At 46.1% G+C, this 17,813-nt stretch overlaps 2 protein-coding genes across 4 annotated transcripts; one reads left to right on the plus strand and one right to left on the minus strand.

The window, feature by feature from the left end:
• Positions 1-5,698: 5,698 nt before the first annotated feature.
• UBL5 (ubiquitin like 5) lies at positions 5,699-8,262 on the minus strand. Of its 3 annotated transcripts, none has more exons than XM_030936293.1 (5): positions 8,156-8,262; positions 7,752-7,818; positions 7,472-7,555; positions 7,272-7,309; positions 5,699-5,856 (listed from the first exon to the last, which is right to left on the minus strand). In XM_030936293.1, the coding sequence occupies exons 2-5, from the start codon at positions 7,805-7,807 to the stop codon at positions 5,813-5,815; spliced, it is 222 nt and encodes a 73-aa protein (XP_030792153.1). In that variant the 5' UTR covers positions 7,808-7,818; positions 8,156-8,262; the 3' UTR covers positions 5,699-5,812. The 3 variants fall into 3 exon arrangements, with proteins under 3 accessions (XP_030792153.1, XP_030792155.1, XP_030792152.1); XM_030936295.1 differs by having other exon boundaries at positions 8,076-8,242; XM_030936292.1 differs by having other exon boundaries at positions 7,472-7,818; positions 8,156-8,222.
• Positions 8,241-17,192, plus strand: LOC115899162 (endogenous retrovirus group K member 8 Rec protein-like). The gene is made up of 4 exons (XM_030936296.1): positions 8,241-8,393; positions 8,923-9,006; positions 14,352-14,574; positions 16,823-17,192. The coding sequence occupies exons 3-4, from the start codon at positions 14,356-14,358 to the stop codon at positions 16,877-16,879; spliced, it is 276 nt and encodes a 91-aa protein (XP_030792156.1). The 5' UTR covers positions 8,241-8,393; positions 8,923-9,006; positions 14,352-14,355; the 3' UTR covers positions 16,880-17,192.
• Positions 17,193-17,813: the final 621 nt, after the last annotated feature.

The following is a 17,813-nucleotide window of genomic DNA, read 5'->3' on the forward strand; positions in this document are numbered from 1 at the left end:
AAAAAAAAAAGGCCGGGCACGGTGGCTCAAGCCTGTAATCCCAGCACTTTGGGAGGCCGAAGTAGGCAGATCACGAAGTCAGGAGCTCGAGACCATCCTGGCTAACACGGTGAAACCCTGTCTCTACGAAAAATACAAAAAAAAAGAAATTAGCCGGGCGTGGTGGCAGTCGCCTGTAGTCCCAGCTACTCCGGAGGCTAAGGCGGGAGAATGGCGTGAACCTGGGAAGCGGAGCTTGCAGTGAGCCAAGATTGCGCCACTGGGGACGACAGAGCGAGACTCCGTCTCAAAAAAAAAAAAAAAGCAAATGTGGTGGCGCACCTGTAATCTCAGCTACTCAGGAGGCTCAAGTGGGAGGACAGCTTGAGCCCCAGAGGTCAAGGGTGCAGTGAGGCTGTGATTATGCCTCTGCACTCCAGTCTGGTTGACAGAGCAAGACCCCATGTAGAAAAAAAAAAAAAAAAAACCCACCTCCAAAAACAAAAAACAGTGCCTGGCCCATACCTAGGATATGTAGTGTTAACTGGTACTGTCTGCCGGGTGGAAAAGCAAGTCATAATATGGTACAGCAATTATAGTATGTATGAAAGAACAACACATCCAAAACAAAGGGAATTTATGAAGAGATCACTTATGGAAAGGCATCAAAGATATAAAGCATAGAAAGCAAGCAGCTGAACAGTATGAGTATTAAATTATATATAATTATCAATTATGTGTTAAAAAATAAATAATAGGCCAGGCACAGTGGCTCACACCTGTAATCCCAGCACTTTGGGAGGCCGAGGCAGGCAGATCACAAGGTCAGGAAACCGAGACCATCCTGGCTAACATGGTGAAACCCTGTCTCTACTAAAAATACAAAAAATTAGCCCGGTGCGGTGGCACGTGCCTGTAGTCCCATCAGCTGCTTGGGAGGCTGAGGCAGAAGCGCTTTAACCTGGGAGACGGAGGCTGCAGTGAGCCGAGATCATGCCATTGCGCTCCAGCCTGGGCGACAGAGCGAGACTGTATCTCAAAAATTAAATAAATAAATAAATAAATAAATAAATAAATAATTAATTAATTAAATAAAAATAAGTAATACGTAATTATCATAATTGTGTAAAAACTATAGATTTATATCACTAAAAACTTCTGGATTCTTTCCAATATGTTAATGACTATCACTGGAGATGCAGGTGAAGGAAGAAATTAAGAATTTAAGTTTTAGGCTGGGTGTGGTGGCTCACACCTGTAATCCCAGCACTTAGGGAGGCCAAGGCAGGAGGATCACCTGAGGTCAGGAGTTCAAGACCAGCCTGGCCAACATGGTAAAACCCTGTCTCTACCAAAAATACAAAAACTAGCTGATCATGGTGGAGGGAGCCTGTAATCCCAGGAGGCGGAGCTTGCAGTGAGCCAAGATTGCGCCACTGCACTCCAGCCTGGGTGACAGAGCGAGATTCCATCTCAAAAAAAAAAAAAAAAGTATAAGTTTTAATAGAACATTTTGAGTTTTTTACAAGCATGTATTAGCATAATAAAAATATACTTTTTTTTGAGACAGAGTTTTGCTCGTTGCCCAGGCTGGAGTGCAGTGGCACGATCTCAACTCACTGCAACCTCCACCTCCCTCGTTCATGCAATTCTCCTGCCTCAGCCTCCTGAGTAGCTAGGATTACTGGCATGCGCCACCATGCCCGGCTAATTTCGTATTTTTAGTGGAGATGGGGTTTCTCCATGTTGGTCAGCCTGGTCTCGAACTCCTGACCTCAGGTGATCCACCCACCTCGGCCTCCCAAAGTGCTGGGATTTTGGCCACTGCGCCTGGGCAAAAAGATACTTTTTTAAAAAAATAATTTTAGGCCGGGCGCGGTGGCTCAAGCCTGTAATCCCAGCACTTTGGGAGGCCGAGACGGGTGGATCACGAGGTCAGGAGATGGAGACCATCCTGGCTAACATGGTGAAACCCCGTCTCTACTAAAAATACAAAAAACTAGCCGGGCGAGGTGGCGGGCACCTGTAGTCCCAGCTACTTCGGAGGCTGAGGCAGGAGAATGGCGTAAACCCAGGAGGCGGAGCTTGCAGTGAGCTGAGATCCGGCCACTGCACTCCAGCCCGGCGACAGAGCAAGACTCCGTCTCAAAAAAAAAAAAAATAATAATAATAATAATAATTTTAGACATGGGCAGTTAGAAAAACAGTGGGGCTTTCATGTACCCTTCACCCAGCCTTCCCTAATATTAGAGTCTTAAATAAATAATAGAACAAAATTCTCAACCAGTAGGGACTTTGTTTCCCAAGGGACATTTGGCAACATCTTGATACATTTTTGGTTATTACAACATCTTCAGACATTTTGGAGCAGGAGATGCTACTGGCTACTGGCATTTAGTATTATATGCCAAGGATGCTGCTAACATCCTGCAAGGCACAGCCCCAACCAAAGGAATTATCCAACCCAAGGGCTGGGCGTGGTGGCTCACACCTGTAATCCAGGGCTTTGGAAGGCCAAGGCAGGAGGATTGCTTGAATCCAGAGTCTAGGACAAGCCTGGGCAACATGACAAGACCCCATCTCTACAAAAATAATTCACTGGGTGTGGTGACACGTGCCTGTAATCCCAGCTACTTGGAAGGCTGAGGTGGGAGGATCTTGAGTCTAGGAGTTAAGAGGCTGCAATTAGCCATAAGCTTCCCACTGCACTCCAGCCTGGGTGACAGAGTGAGACTGTCTCTAAAAAAAAAAAAAAAGGCCGGGCGCGGTGGCTCACGCCTATAATCCCAGCACTTTGGGAGGCCAAGGTGGGTGGATCACGAGGTCAGGAGTTCAAGTCCAGCCTGGCCAAGATGGTGAAAACCCATCTCTACTAAAAATACAAAACTTAGCTAGGCGTGGTGGCAGGCACCTGTAATCCCAGCTACTTGGGAGGCTGAGGCGGAGAACTGCTTGAACCCAGGGAGTGGAGGTTTCAGTGAGCCAAGATCGTGCCACTGCACTCCAGCCTGGGCGACACAGCGAGACTCTGTCTCCAAAAAAAAAAAAAATCCAACCCAAAAAGGTCAACAATGCCAAAGCTCAGAAACCCTGCCATAATATAATTATCAACACTAAGAGACCAATATCAATATAATACTATTAACTAAACCACAAATTCCACCCCCGGCCCTGTTATCCCACTAGTGTTCTCTTTATGTTCCAGGATGGGTGCTCACTGCTACTGGAGTGTCACTGTTTCTGGTCCCTCGAAGCGGACAGAGCAAGGAAATATATATATGTATACACACATCTATAGGTATCAATATATCTATTAAACAAAAACCTTGAATTCAGACTGATGCCTCCAAATCCAATCCTACAAGGTTCATTTTAAGCACTCCCATCTCCTGTTTTATTTGTAACTTCCTTCTCCACAGTGAGACACCCAGCTCTCTTATTTGTTCAATCCTGTTTGTGTATTACATGGGCCCATGTGCCCATACCCACAAAAGTAGTTTCAAAATTGCTAAATCATGGCTGGCCTAAGGGCTCACACCTGTAATCCCAGCACCTTGGGAGGCTGAGGTGGGCGGATTACTTGAGCTCAGGCGTTTGAGACCAGCCTGGTCAACATGGTGAAACCCCGTCTCTGCTGGAAATACAAAAAATTAACCAGGTGTGGTGGCTCCTGCCTGTAGTCCTAGGTACTTGGGAGGCTGAGGCAGGAGAATCGCTTGAACCTGGCAGGCAGAGGTTGTAGTGAGCCGAGATTGCACCATCGCACCCTAGCCTGGGCAAAAAGAGCAAAACTCCATCTCATAAAATAATAATCAAAAACAATAATTAAAAAAAAAAGCATAGAAAAGCAAACTGTGGAATGGCATATAAATATTACAGAACATGTAATTATCCCTGTATGATGAAAACTCTAGGTCATTTCAGAAAGTTTCTAGAGTCACTTAAATGTATTAATGCTCACCACTGGTGGGAGGAGTGGTATAAGAAATAAGAAATTCAGGGCTGGGCGCAGTGGCTCACGCCTGTAATCCCAGCACTGTGGGAGGCTGAGGTGAACAGATCACGAGGTCAGGAGATCGAGACCACCATGACTAACATGGTGAAACCCCAACTCTACCAAAAAAATTAGCTAGGCGTGGTGGCATGCACCTGTAATTTCCAGCTACCCAGGAGGCTGAGGCAAAAGAATCACATGCTAAGGATCAATCAAAATTCAAATCTAAGCCGGGCGCGGTGGCTCACGCCTGTAATCCCAGCACTTTGGGAGGCCGAGGCGGGCGGATCACGAGGTCAGGAGATCGAGACCATCCTGGCTAACTCGGTGAAACCCCATCTCTATGAAAAAAATACAAAAAATTAGCCGGGCGTGGTGGTGGGCGCCTGTAGTCCCAGCTACCCAGAGGCTGAGGCAGGAGAATGGCGTGAACCCGGGAGGCGGAGGTTGCAGTGAGCCGAAATCACGCCACTGCACTCCAGCCTGGGCTGACTGCGTCTCAAAAAAAAAAAAAAAAAATTCAAATCTAGTTGGTCTGACTCTTGAGGCTGGGCTCATGTAGCCACATTTATAGTGCCACACTGTCTACTATCTCATTTTTGTCTTGAAAAGACGTGCAAGGGCCAAGCATGATGGCTCACGCCTATAATCTCAGTACTTTGGGAGGCCAAGGCTGGACGATCGTCTGAGGTCAGGAGTTCAAGACCATCCTGGGCAACATAGGGATACCCTGTCTCTACAAAAAATTTTAAAATGCCAGACATGGTATGTAATCCCAGCACTCAGGTAAGGCAGGAGAATTGCTTGAACCCAGGAGGCAGAGGTTGCACTGCACTCCAGCCTGGGCGACAGAGCGAGACTCTGTCTCAAAAAAATAAAAATAAAAAAATTGGCCGGGCGCGGTGGCTCAAGCCTGTAATCCCAGCACTTTGGGAGGCCGAGACGGGCGGATCACGAGGTCAGGAGATCGAGACCATCCTGGCTAACACGGTGAAACCCCGTCTCTACTGAAAATACAAAAACTAGCCAGGCGAGGTGGCGGGCGCCTGTAGTCCCAGCTACTCGGGAGGCTGAGGCAGGAGAATGGCATAAACCCGGGAGGCGGAGCTTGCAGTGAGCTGAGATCTGGCCACTGCACTCCAGTCCGGGCGACAGAGCGAGACTCCGCCTCAAAAAAAAAAAAAAAAAAAAAAAAAAAAAAAAAAAAAAAAAAAATTTTAGCAGGCATGGTGATACACACCGCCCAGCTACTTGGGAGGCTGATGCAGGAGGACTGTGTGAGTCCACTTCAGGGCTGCAGTGGGCTATGATCGCACCATTGCATTCCAGCCTGGGTGACAGAGCAAGACCCTGTCTTAAAAAAAAAAATGGTGCCAGGAACTGTGGATGTTTAAACATGCTTTAAACTCATCTATACCTCCTCAGGTCTGTGATTTCAGAATCTTAATTCCTAACAATTACATCTACTGTCATTACCTGGAGGCTCTTTGGTCTATTAGGGTGACAATAATCCCAGCGTCTCTTGACCTTCAGACACCCACAGCAAACCCCAGAGCTCTCTCTGGGCTCCTACACAGACTCCCAGCCTGCTGGTCTGCTCTGCCCTCATGGATCCAGTTGATCTGGAGCTCTTATTTCAGCAGGTACATACTGATGGTGCAGTGATGACCAAACAGCGACCAATCCATCCATCACTAGACAGCTCTCATGCAAAGAGACAGCAACAAAGCAACATCTAAGTCTTTATTAAGGTGAGTTTTTACAAACAAGCATCTATCCTAGTGTGGGGGATGAGGATGGGAGAAGAGAGCGGGGCAGCAGGAAGATGAGGATTCTCATCTATTGGTAATAAAGCTCCAGGTTCATCCCATCGTGGATTTCATCTGAAGGAGAGGTGTTAAGGAATCCTGACTCTGGCTTCCATCCCCACCCCTCTCATCCATTCATAGCTGGGTCAGGGTGGCCTGAGGTCTCAGCTCAGGGCTAAGGAAGCCCATTTTGGACCAGGCCATTTTTATTTGGAGAGAACTGAAACTTTACCAAAAAATTTCTGGCTGGGTGCAGTGGCTCACACCTGTAATCCCAGCACTTTGGGAAGCTGAAGCAGGTGGATCACTTGATGTCAGGAGTTTGAGACCAGCCTGGCCAACACAGTGATGTTTAAACACAGTGAAAACCCATCTCTACTAAAAATACAAAAAAGTTAGCTGGGCATGGTGGCAGGCACCTGTAATCCCAGCTACTTGGAAGGCTGAGACAGGAGAATCACTTAAACCCAGGAGGTAGAGGCTGCAGTGAGCCAATATTGTGCCACTGTACTCCAGCCTGGGCAACAACAGCAAAACTCTACCTGAAAAAAAAAAAAGTTTGTTCCTTCTAGGCCAAGTGCAGTGGCTCATGACTATAATCCCAGCACTTTGGGAGGCCGAGGTGGGAGGATCACTTGAGGCCAGGAGTTCGAGACTAGCCTGGCAAATGTGGCAGAACCCCATCTCTACTAAAAATACAAAAACTAGCAAGGAGTGGTGGCACATGCCTGTAATCCCAGCTACTTGGGAGGCTGAGGCAGAACTGCTTGAACCCGGGAGGTGGAGGTTGCAGTGGACCAAGATCGTGCCACTGCACTCCAGCCTGGGCGATAGAGCGAGACTGTCTCAAAAAAAAATAAAATAAAAATTCAAAAAGTTTCTGTTCTTTCTGCACAATAGATATACCTGAGTCTCACCCCACCCTGACCTACTGTTCAGCACCCAGGTGGAGGTCAGTAATAAATATTTTGAACTTGAAGTCAAACTTTCACCAACTATCCTCTTCTCCAACCAAATAATTACATAGCTCCCATTTTCTTCTTCCTCTTTTTTTTTTTTTTTGAGACAGTCTTCGCTCTGTTGCCTAGGATGGAGTGCAGTGGCACGATGTCGGTTCACTGCAAGCTCCGCCTCTCAGGTTCATGCCATTCTCCTGCCTCAGCCTCCCGAGCAGCTGGGACTACAGGCGCCCGCCACTATGCCCAGCTAATTTTTTTGTATTTTTTAGTAGAGACGGGGTTTCACCGTGTTAGCCAGGATGGTCTCGATCTCCTCACCTTGTGATCCGCCTACCTCGGCCTCCCAAAGTGCTGGGATTACAGGCGTGAGCCACCGCGCCCAGCCTAGCTCCCATTTTCTAAGGGCTCACCATGTGCCACGTACTAAGTTAAACACTTAATATACATTATCTCATGCAGACTTTAGTTTTGAACAAAGATAACCGAGGCTGGGTATGTAGATGCTTCCTCAAGAAGTCACACAAAGGATACAGTCCCCCAGAGACACGTGGTCCTTAAAAATCGTGTACCTAAGGAAAAGAGACATTTTAGAGATAAGGCTAAGTAGGCTCTTCAGCCTGGAGGCCGAATGAGGTAGCTGAGCCTAAGCAAAGGGCTGCCTGTAGCGTTCCCCCAAACCAAAACCTTCCGGCCTAGTCCAGTCCACCCAGTGGCTCTACCACTGCACTCACCACTTCTTCAGGACAATCTTGTTCCAACGGGTGCCAGTTTGGGCTGCAATCAGCTTCTTAAGGTCCCCGATGGTATCATCCGTGCTGGGCGCAGAGGAGTTAAGGCAAATGGGAGCGGTAGAACGAGGACGAGGGCATTCCAGGGCTGAATACCATCTGCCAAGACCCCATCCGCCCCCTCTCCCGGGTTTAACGAAAACCATCCGACAACAGATTGAGTTGCCTGCCTCAAGCCAAGCATCCCTGCGGGTACCACTGCCTCTCGGCTGCCTGTGGATACTTGCATTTAACGCGGACCTTCTTCCCCAGACGGTCGTTGCAAACAACCTCGATCATCCTAGCTGGAGCTACACAGAGCAGTGGGGTGGAAGGTAGCAAAATCAGAGCTTCAGGCGTCTCCCAGACCCAGAAGCCCCAGCCTACAAGTCTCCCAGTCCCAGGCCCTAAAATTCCCGGTCACTGAGCCTTCCGTTCTGCCCCCAACCCCCCGGACTCGAATACTCCCAGGCCAAGTCCCCTGTCCCAGGGCCGCGAACCCCAGGCAGCCGCGCCTCCGCCCCTTCTCGACGCCTGAATGCCCTGACACAAAACTCCCTGGCCTCACCTCCCACTGACCCCAGACCCTGGGTGGCTGGGTCGCGACAGCTTTCCCCAACTCTGAGCCTCTCCGCTTGACCCCCTCACCTCGAATCGCCTGGAACCAGCGGACGCCACTAGCTGCTTGCGCCAGCGCAGACCTCTGGCCGCTGTTGACGCTGGGAACCGGAAGCGGAAGTAAAAATGCAGGGCCGGAAGTCCCGCCCCTAGCCAGACGGCGTGGTCAACACTGGCTCAGGTTCTTCCGGGTCTGCGGTCTGTTGGGTATTTGCGGTTCAGAAGTACCGGTTTCCGTGTCCCAAGGCTTGGCAGGGGGACGCCTGCGGTAGGCGCGCAGGGTAGAGAGGGGTGTCTCAGCGGGTGTGGGGCGAAAGGGCGTGGAGAGAGAGCCAGAGGTCCGGCGCCGGCCCCAACTCGTTTGAAGTGGTTGCCGGGAGACTCGGTCACATGGTGGGGCACCAGAGGGTCCGGGGGTGGGGGCCCGAAGCATCTTTCTGCCGCTACTAGGAGCGAGGGCGGAGGGTGTAGAGGACTACCTGCTCGCAAACGAGGTGTTCCCGATAAGTCCTGCTCTTGTAAACAAAGCAGGACTTTCCTTCTCTGTGAACAGGAAGAACAAAGGAGTCAGCGGCTAACAGCAGATGATGGGAACTGGTTAATGTTTAAGCATTTTGAGAAATCAGAAAGTCAGGGAAAGGTCAGAAAAACAACTCGTGTCAGAAAAACAACTCGTGTCTTGTGACGTGGTAAAATTCCACAAACGGTTACATAAAATAAAGCAGAGCGTGCTGTTGGGCGCGGCCGCCATGTTTGTTTTGTCTTGTGTTGTCATGTGTGTTCATTCCTTTGTTTAGGAAACACGCGGACCCCAACATCTGGCGCAGCGAGCAGGGTTTGTGGCTCCAAGAGAGCAAGGAACCGGAGGGGGCACACCCCGGGTAAGTAAATAAAGGAGGGGGACCCACGGGAAAATTATGGGGAATTCCACCTCTCTGGCCTCGGAATATTTGCGGTTGCTTCAGGAACTGTTGATGTCCATAGGAGTAGAAGTAAAAGAAAAGACTTTGAAGCGATTGTTTGCCCATGTTGAACAACATTACTATTGGTTTCAATATCAAACTGAAGTGCAGCTAAATCGAAAAGCATGGTTGCAAGTAGTTAAAGTCCTGCATCCAGCTCATCAGCGAGGGCAAACAATGCCTCTGACTTTATGGACTTTGTGTGGTTCCATTACTCGGGCATTAGAGCTACTTGAAACTGGCTCAGAGCGTGGCGCTCCTGCCCCGGGAGGTGAGGCATCTGAAGGTTTAGAGAAAAATGATTTTGGAGAGGAACATATTCATGCCCCGGTTGCTGAGGATAAAGAGTTGGAGGAAGAGCTGATGCCCCCTTCATCTGAAGGAAATTCTGACATGCAGCGAATTTTAGATATGTTACAACAACTGTTAAAATCACAAGGTGCCACTGCCCCTGTTTCTCCTATCCTTCCGCCACAAGCCTTCCCTGTTACTTTTCCCTCTGTTCCATTGGAGGAAGATTTCCCCTTACTGCCGCCTCCAGTCTCTGCCTGTGTCAGGTCAAGTTTTCTCTGTGCCTTTTCCTCCTGTGGGAGAAAAGAAGGAATTTAAGGTAAAAGATAATTTTGAAGAATTAGATTTGTTCCCGATAACACGAGCAGCTTTTGGCCCCAATGCTCAGTTCCCAAACGGTGGTCATAATGTGACTTTTACAGCACTACAATTTAAATTTTTAAAAGAAATGAAAGCTGCAATTTCAAATTATGGGCCTCGGTCACCGTTTGTTCTCGGCATTCTCGATTCCTTCTCTTCAGAACATATGATGATTCCTATTGACTGGGAAACGCTGGGAAAGGCTGTTCTTGACCGTTCTCAATGGCTTCAATTAAAGAGTTAGTGGTTGGAGGAAGCAAGAGTACAAGCTAGAAAAACTGCTACTCAAAATCCCCCAGGACCTACTGAAGAACAGCTTACAGGTTCAGGACAGTATGCCACTGTTAATACTCAGGCAGGCCTAGATGATATTGCCCTCACTCAGATTAAAGCTTTGTTCTTAAAAGCGTGGTCTAAAGTTGAAATAGCAGGCTAAACTACTTTATCTTTCGTAAAAATCCTACAAGGAGCCAATGAGCCGTATCCAGATTTTGTAGCCCGTCTTCAAGATGCTGTATTGAAGACTGTAGGTGCAGGCCTGCTTCTAAAATTCTTTTGGATACGCTAGCTTTTGAGAATGCTAATCCTGAGTGTCAAAAATTGCTGCATCCTCTAAAGGCCCGTGGAGCTGATTTAGATGAATACGTTCGGGTTTGTGCAGGTGTTGGAGGGGCCATTTATAATGCTCAGTTGTTTGCTGGGGCACTTTCTAAGGCTTTAAAAGGCAGTTCTAAACAAGGTGTGTGTTATCAATGTGGAAAACCTGGTCATTTTAAAAAGGAATGCCGGAAAAAACTAGGCTTTTCCGCCTCAAAAGAAAAAAGGTTACTTTCTGAGGTATGCAAACACTGGGAAAGGTCGACATTGGACAAATGAGTGCCGTTCAAAAACTGATGAGTGGAAATTTATTGTCACCTCTCCTGGGAAACAGGAGTCGGGGCCCGCAGGCTTGGGGCCCCAACAATTACAATGCAGGCCTACCACAATACCCAGTGAGCAATGGCTTACAACATCAAGGAGTGACTTCGAGTCCTCCTTAAGGGTATCACACCTTACCCCAGTTTCTCAACTTTATGCTGCAACTAAGCAAAGCGCTGCTGCTGACTTAGCTATTACTTAGCTTTATACTCTGTCTCCTAATGGAGGAATATATAAGTTAGCTACTGGAGTGTGTGGTCCTTTGCCAAAGGGACACGTAGGACTTCTGTTAGGTCGAAGCAGCAGTGCTATGCGAGGGTTAATGGTGGTTCCGGGAATCATTGATCCTGATTTTACCGATGAAATTCTTATTATGGTCCAAGTCTCACAATTTATGCGCCTAGCAGCAGGGGAACATATTGCACAATTGCTTCTATTGCCTTTTTTTCCTTTTGTATCTAGAGATGTGTCTCGTCAAGGAGGTTTCGGTAGTACTGGGAAAACTGTTTTCTGGGAAACCTTAGTTTCTGATCAAAAACCTCTATGTTCTTTGCAAATTAATGGAATACTTTTTGAAGGATTAGTCGACACAGGAGCAGATCTGTTTGGCTCAGTGGCCTACTCATTGGAAAAAGAAACAAGTCTCAGTTACTTTATCCGGCCTAGGCACTGCTTCTGTAGTTTATCAAAGTACTGAGCCCCTGAGCTGTGTAGGACCCGAAGGACAACAAGGAAAAGTATTATTTTATACTGTTCCCATTACTATTAACCTTTGCAGCCGTGATCTTTTACAGCAATTTGGTGCCTTTCTAAGTATTCCTCATATTTCTCCAGCTGCCAGAAATATGATGTTCAAGATGGGCTACAATCCTTTAAACTCGTAGCCACTGTCCACAAGCCTCAAGCTTTACAATTAAAGTGGAAAACTACAATTCCTGTTTGGGTGGAACAGTGGCCATTGTCTAAAGAAAAACTTGAGGCTTTGAAAGATTTAGTTAAGGAACAATTGGCCGAGGGGCATATAGAACCAAGTACTTCCGCATGGAATTCCCCTGTGTTTGTCATTGAAAAGAAAAGTGGAAAATGGCACTTATTAACTGATCTTAGAGCTGTAAATGCCTGTATTCAACCTATGGGGACTTTACAACCTGGTCTTCCCAATCCAGCCCTTATCCCACAAAATTGGAAATTAATGGTCATAGACCTTAAAGATTGTTTTTTTACTATTCCGTTACAACCCCAACATTGTGAAAAATTTGCCTTTACTGTTCCCGAATATAATAATGGACAGCCTACTCAAAGATACCAATGGAAAGTTCTCCCTCAAGGTATGCTTAATAGTCCTACTCTATGTCAAAAATTTGTTCATAGAGCTTTAAATCCTGTTAGATGCCAATTCCCCACTGTATTAATTTACCATTACATGGATGATATTTTATTGGCAACTCCTGATGAAGTCTTACAGAGTCAAGTTTTTCAAGCTTTACAACAACAATTAACTCAATATAATTTACCTACTTCTCCTGAAAAAAATTCAGACTCAATTTCCTATTCAATATCTAGGATACCTTTTAGCAGAAAAGCATATTCGGCCTCAAAAGGTTCAAATTCGAAGAGATCAACTTTTGACCCTTAATGATTTTCAAAAATTGTTAGGGGACATAAATTGGCTTCGCCCCATCTTAGGCATCCCTACTTATAAATTGCGACATTTATTTGCTACCTTAGAAGGGGACTCAGATTTAAATAGTTCCCGTCAATTATCCCCTGCAGCAGAAGAAGAGTTGTCATTTGTAGAAAATAAAATTAGTAAAGCTCATCTTGATTATATTGCGCCCAATCTTCCAGTTTCTTTGTGTCTTTTTCATACTCCTTATTCGCCAACGGCCGTTTTACATCAAGATAATAACATTCTGGAATGGCTGTTTTTAGCTAATAAAGCCATTAAAAAAATACACCCCTACATTGATAAGTTGGCTAAATTAATTATTAAAGGACGACATCGAGCTTGTCAGTTGCTTGGTACTGATCCTATAAAAATTATTACCTGATTAATCAATACATTGAATCTCTACTAGAAACTCATGAAGGTTGGCAAGTGGCTTGTGCTGAGTATGCTGGTTCTTTTTCTCAACACTATCCTAGTAATAAATTATTTGCCTTCCTACAACAATATTCTCTACTGCCATATAATCCTCTCTCTTATACTCCAGTTAAAGGTCCCACCTTTTTTACTGATGCTTCTAGCAATGGAAAAGCTAGATACTGGACATCAGATAATTCAAAAATTTCTCACTATCCTTTTGAATCAGTACAACAGGGAGAACTTTTTGCCATTCTTAGGGTTCTACAAGACTGGCCTCAGACACCTTGTAATATAGTTAGTGATTCCCAATATGCTGTATATGTAACTAAATATATTTCTCAAACTTCCTTACCATCATTTCCTCAAACTCCTTTACAAAAAGTATTTTCTCTATTATTTGCAACTCTTACTTCTCGCATTGCCCCCCTTTTTGTCACTCATATTCGTTCCCATTCAGCTTTGCCAGGACCTTTAACTTTTGGCAATAGCCAGATTGATTCTTTACTTATTGGCAGTGTCCAACGGGCTCAGGCTGAGCACCAATTACATCATACTAACAGTTTAGGATTACAACGGCGATTTTCTATAACACACCATCAAGCCCAAGCTATATTGCCAGAGCGTGTCCATCTTGTGCTCCTATTACTGCACCTTTTTTAAGTCCAGGTATCAACTCCCGAGGCACTCAACAAAACCACATTTGGCAAATGGATGTAACTTATGTTTCTTCCTTTGGTCGTTTAAAATATGTTCATCAGGCCGGGCGCGGTGGCTCAAGCCTGTAATCCCGGCACTTTGGGAGGCCGAGACGGGCGGATCACGAGGTCAGGAGATCGAGACCATCCTGGCTAACACGGTGAAACCCCGTCTCTACTAAAAAATACAAAAAACTAGCCGGGCGAGGTGGCGGGCACCTGTAGTCCCAGCTACTCCAGAGGCTGAGGCAGGAGAATGGTGTAAACCCGGGAGGCGGAGCTTGCAGTGAGCTGAGATCCAGCCACTGCACTCCAGCCCGGGTGACAGAGCGAGACTCTGTCTCAAAAAAAAATAAAATAAAATATGTTCATCATACAATTAATACATGGTCACATTTCCAATGGGCTACACCATTACCCTCTGAAAAGGCTGACTCTGTTATTACTCATTTACTTGCTTTGCAGTTACGGGAGTTCCTGCTGAATTAAAAACTGATAATGCCCCTGCTTATTGCTCTCGTAAATTGGCTGCCTTCCTCTATACCATATACATCATTCCACTGGTATTCCATTTAATAGTCAAGGCCAAGCAATTATTGAAAGAGCCAATGCTACTTTAAAATTACAACTTTCAAAACAAACGGGGAAATGGGCAAGATTCCCCCAAACATCAAATTCTGAAAGCCCTATTTACTTTAAATTTTCTCAACCATTGGCGCCAATTACGGCAATCAGCAGTGGTAAAACATTTTCAACAACCTTTAGAAAAGCCACAAAATAGTAATCTGTGGGTGTATTATCCTTCATTACAAGGACAATATTTAAAAGGAAAAGTTTTACAATGGGGCCGAGGCTATGCTCTTGTGCGTACAGGTGCCGGAGACGAGTGGTTTCCATCTCGACGGTTTTAACAGTGCCATGGCGAAGAGGAGCCGATCCGAAGAGTTCCTGAAGGAATTCCAGGTCCTAATGAGCGCTCAGAGAACATTCACCTTCGGAACTCAACGTGCAGAGCCTCCGACATGGGGACAGCTGAAAAAGCTCACTCAGGAAGCTGAAGGGGTTGTTCAGCAAGCTGGACAACCAAAAACGCCACTGACTTTATTTTTGGCTATGCTGGCTGTAGTGAATTGCCAGGTAACAGCTGGAGAATTTATATACTGGGCTTATATTCCCTTTCCACCCTTATATCAAGGTGTGGCATGGGGAAACAAAGAGGTCCCAGTATTTACTAATGATACTGTTTGGATGCCATCACCGTTTTTAAACCAGGATCCTAAATTAGACACTGGCACAGTGAATAGTTCATATCAATTTGGGGTTGAAGGGTTACCTATATGTCTTGGGAGTAGTTCACATTGTCTGCATCCTTCTCATGAGGCTTGGGCTGTTCGTTATAACCATAGTCACATTGCTGCCTTTACTATGATTTTTGTTGCTCAAAGTTTTAAGTATAATCATACTGCATTACTAAATGAAACTCTGCCCACTACATTATCTTTATGCCCTATCCCTGATGTGTACGGAGGTGTTTCCCAATTAGAGTGGACTAGGTGTAGAGGTAGTAGGCCGCGATTATTATTAGAAGTAAAAGGAAAAAGTTGGCCGGGCGTGGTGGCTCAAGCCTGTAATCCCAGCACTTTGGGAGGCTGAGATGGGCGGATCACAAGGTCAGGAGATCAAGACCATCCTGGCTAATACAGTGAAACCCCGTCTCTACTAAAAAATACAAAAAACTAGCTGGGCGAGGTGGCGGGCGCCTGTAGTCCCAGCTACTCGGGAGGCTGAGGCAGGAGAATGGCATAAACCTGGGAGGCGGAGCTTGCAGTGAGCTGAGATCTGGCCACTGCACTCCAGCCTGGGCGACAGAGCGAGACTCCGTCTCAAAAAAAAAAAAAAAGGAAAAAGTCGTAATTACCTTGTCACAGATTGGAGTGTACATGGAGATTTTCGAACTAAATTTAGTCATGTCAACCTACGTTGGCATAAAGGTAATCACAGCATTGCTGCAGATGGCAATGAAACTATTATTTCGCATGATGGTGGTCTATCACCCCCTATGCCACATTTGGCTAATACTTCACAAATACAAAGTCATACTTGGAAGTTGCTAGCTGCTGGTAAACTAATGTTCACTTTCATGGGAAACATGTCCTTAAATCTTACTAATATTGCTAATCCTTTCCATATATCTTTGCATCGAAATAGATCTAGATATGTCGTTGCATGTGTAAAGAAACCTTATTTGTTATTTGCAGGAATCTTTAAATGGGATAATAATACAGGGGTAGTTAGCTATACGGGCAATTGTACATTCTTAAGTTGTGTAAATACTACTTGGTGGAATAATAATTGAAATGAGTCTCACTCCGATTTATATATTTTGAGAGCCAGAAAAGAAAACTGGCTACCTGTAAACTTAACACGCGCTTGGAGTGAATCTGCTGGGGTTACTCAAATTTACAAAATAATGCAAGATCTTGTCCACCGCAGTAGGAGAATGGTTGGAATCGTCGTGACGGCGTGCTAGGACTTGTAGCAATTGCCTCCACTGCCACTGTTGCTGGATTAGCTTTACATCAGAGTATCCAAAATGCAGAATTTGTACAACAGTGGCATGAACAGTCCCATTTGTTGTGGCAACAACAACGAAACATAGATGCGCATCTGACTGAATGAGTGGATAATTTGGAGCAAGTAGTTTCTTGGATAGGTGATCAATTGACAGTGTTGAACACTCGAGCTTTGTTAAAATGTGATTGAAATACTACCCAATTTTGGGCCAGGCGCGGTGGCTCAAGCCTGTAATCCCAGCACTTTGGGAGGCCGAGACGGGCGGATCACGAGGTCAGGAGATCGAGACCATCCTGGCGAACACGGTGAAACCCCGTCTCTACTAAAAAATACAAAAAACTAGCCGGGCGAGGTGGCGGGCGCCTGTAGTCCCAGCTACTCGGGAGGCTGAGGCAGGAGAATGGCGTAAACCCGGGAGGCGGAGCTTGCAGTGAGCTGAGATCCGGCCACTGCACTCCAGCCTGGGTGACAGAGCGAGACTCCGTCTCAAAAAAAAAAAAAAAAAAAAAAAAAAGAAATACTACCCAATTTTGTATTACTCCTGTTCCTTTTAATAGCACTATACATAACTGGACTGAGATAAAGAAACTTGTAATTGGCCATAACAATCTTTCCCTGGAAATACAGGAATTAACACAAAATATTTCTGAAACATTTCACAATCAGTTACCATTGTTAACTGGAGCAGATTTAATGACTGGTATTGCACAAAGCTTGACGTCTTGAAACCCTATGAACTCTGTAAAAACTTTACTGACTTCTGTTTCTAGTAACGTATTGATTGTTGTTCTTGCCTTTGTCATTTTCACAGTCTGCTGGAGATGGTGTCAGAGGTCAAACACTGGGTCCCAGCGAGCCCAACATGTGATGATGGTTTTAAAAGAAATTCAAACCTGTAAATAAAGAAGGGGGAGATGTAGAGGACTAGGTGCTCGCAAACGAGATGTTCCCGATAAGTCCTGCTCTTGCAAACAAAGCAGGACGTTCCTTCTCTGCAAACAGGAAGAACAAAGGAATCAGCTGCAAACAGCAGACTCTGGGAACTAGTTAATGTTTAAGCGTCTTGAGAAATCAGAAAGTCAGGGAAAGGTCAGAAAAACAGCTCGTGTCTTGTGACGTGGTAAAATTCCACAAACGGTTGTATAAAATAAAGCAGAGCTTGCCGTTCGGCATAGCCGCCATGTTTGTCTTGTATGTTCATTTGTTTAGGAAACAGGTGGACCCCAACAGAGGGGGTAGGGGGGAGCGAGTTCTGCAGTCATCCCTTCTGACCCCCTGGGTTCACTCAGGGCTGGGCCTCCTGAGCATTTTGCTCACCTCGCCCTCTGGCCATCGCGTTCCCCCGGGATGTGGACTCCAGTCAATAGGCGAAGCTGGATCCTGGACTATATGCTGCCCAATAACTGCTGTTACCGCGTGGTGCCGCACAGTTCCAGGCTCTTGGTGCCCAGAACAAAGATTTGGACGAGTCACACAGAGATAGCAAAGCAGCAAGTTTATTAAGCACAGTATTCCACTCTCGGAGGGGAGAGCGGACTGACCTCTGCGAGATAAGATCAGCCCCAGCTTGGTGTAGTTTGGGTTTTTTTTTTTTTTTTTCCGACGTAGTCTCACTCTGTTGCCTGGGCTGGAGTGCAATGGTACGGTCTCGGCTCACTGCAGCCTTCGCCTTCCGAGTAGCTGGGATTACAGGCGCCTGCCACCACGCCCGGCTAATTTTTGTAGTTTTAGTAGAGATAGTGTTTCACCATGTTGGCCAGGCTTTTCTTCTTTTCCCAAGGCTGCCCAATTTGTAGCCAGTG

The sequence above is a fragment of the Rhinopithecus roxellana genome, chromosome 8 (genome assembly GCF_007565055.1).
Source record: "Rhinopithecus roxellana isolate Shanxi Qingling chromosome 8, ASM756505v1, whole genome shotgun sequence".
NCBI lineage: Eukaryota > Metazoa > Chordata > Mammalia > Primates > Cercopithecidae > Rhinopithecus > Rhinopithecus roxellana.

Excerpts from the sequence above, each read along its gene's own strand:
- UBL5 (XM_030936292.1), bottom strand. The coding sequence starts at position 7,674 with ATGGTTTTCGTTAAACCCGGGAGAGGGGGCGGATGGGGTCTTGGCAGA. Across the intron at positions 7,310-7,471 it reads AAGATTGTCCTGAAGAAGTG|GTACACGATTTTTAAGGACC; the intron begins GTGAGTGCAGTG and ends TCTTTTCCTTAG. Across the intron at positions 5,857-7,271 it reads CCACGTGTCTCTGGGGGACT|ATGAAATCCACGATGGGATG; the intron begins GTATCCTTTGTG and ends CCTCTCCTTCAG.
- LOC115899162 (XM_030936296.1), top strand. The coding sequence starts at position 14,356 with ATGGCGAAGAGGAGCCGATCCGAAGAGTTCCTGAAGGAATTCCAGGTC. Across the intron at positions 14,575-16,822 it reads TGGCTGTAGTGAATTGCCAG|TCTGCTGGAGATGGTGTCAG; the intron begins GTAACAGCTGGA and ends TCATTTTCACAG.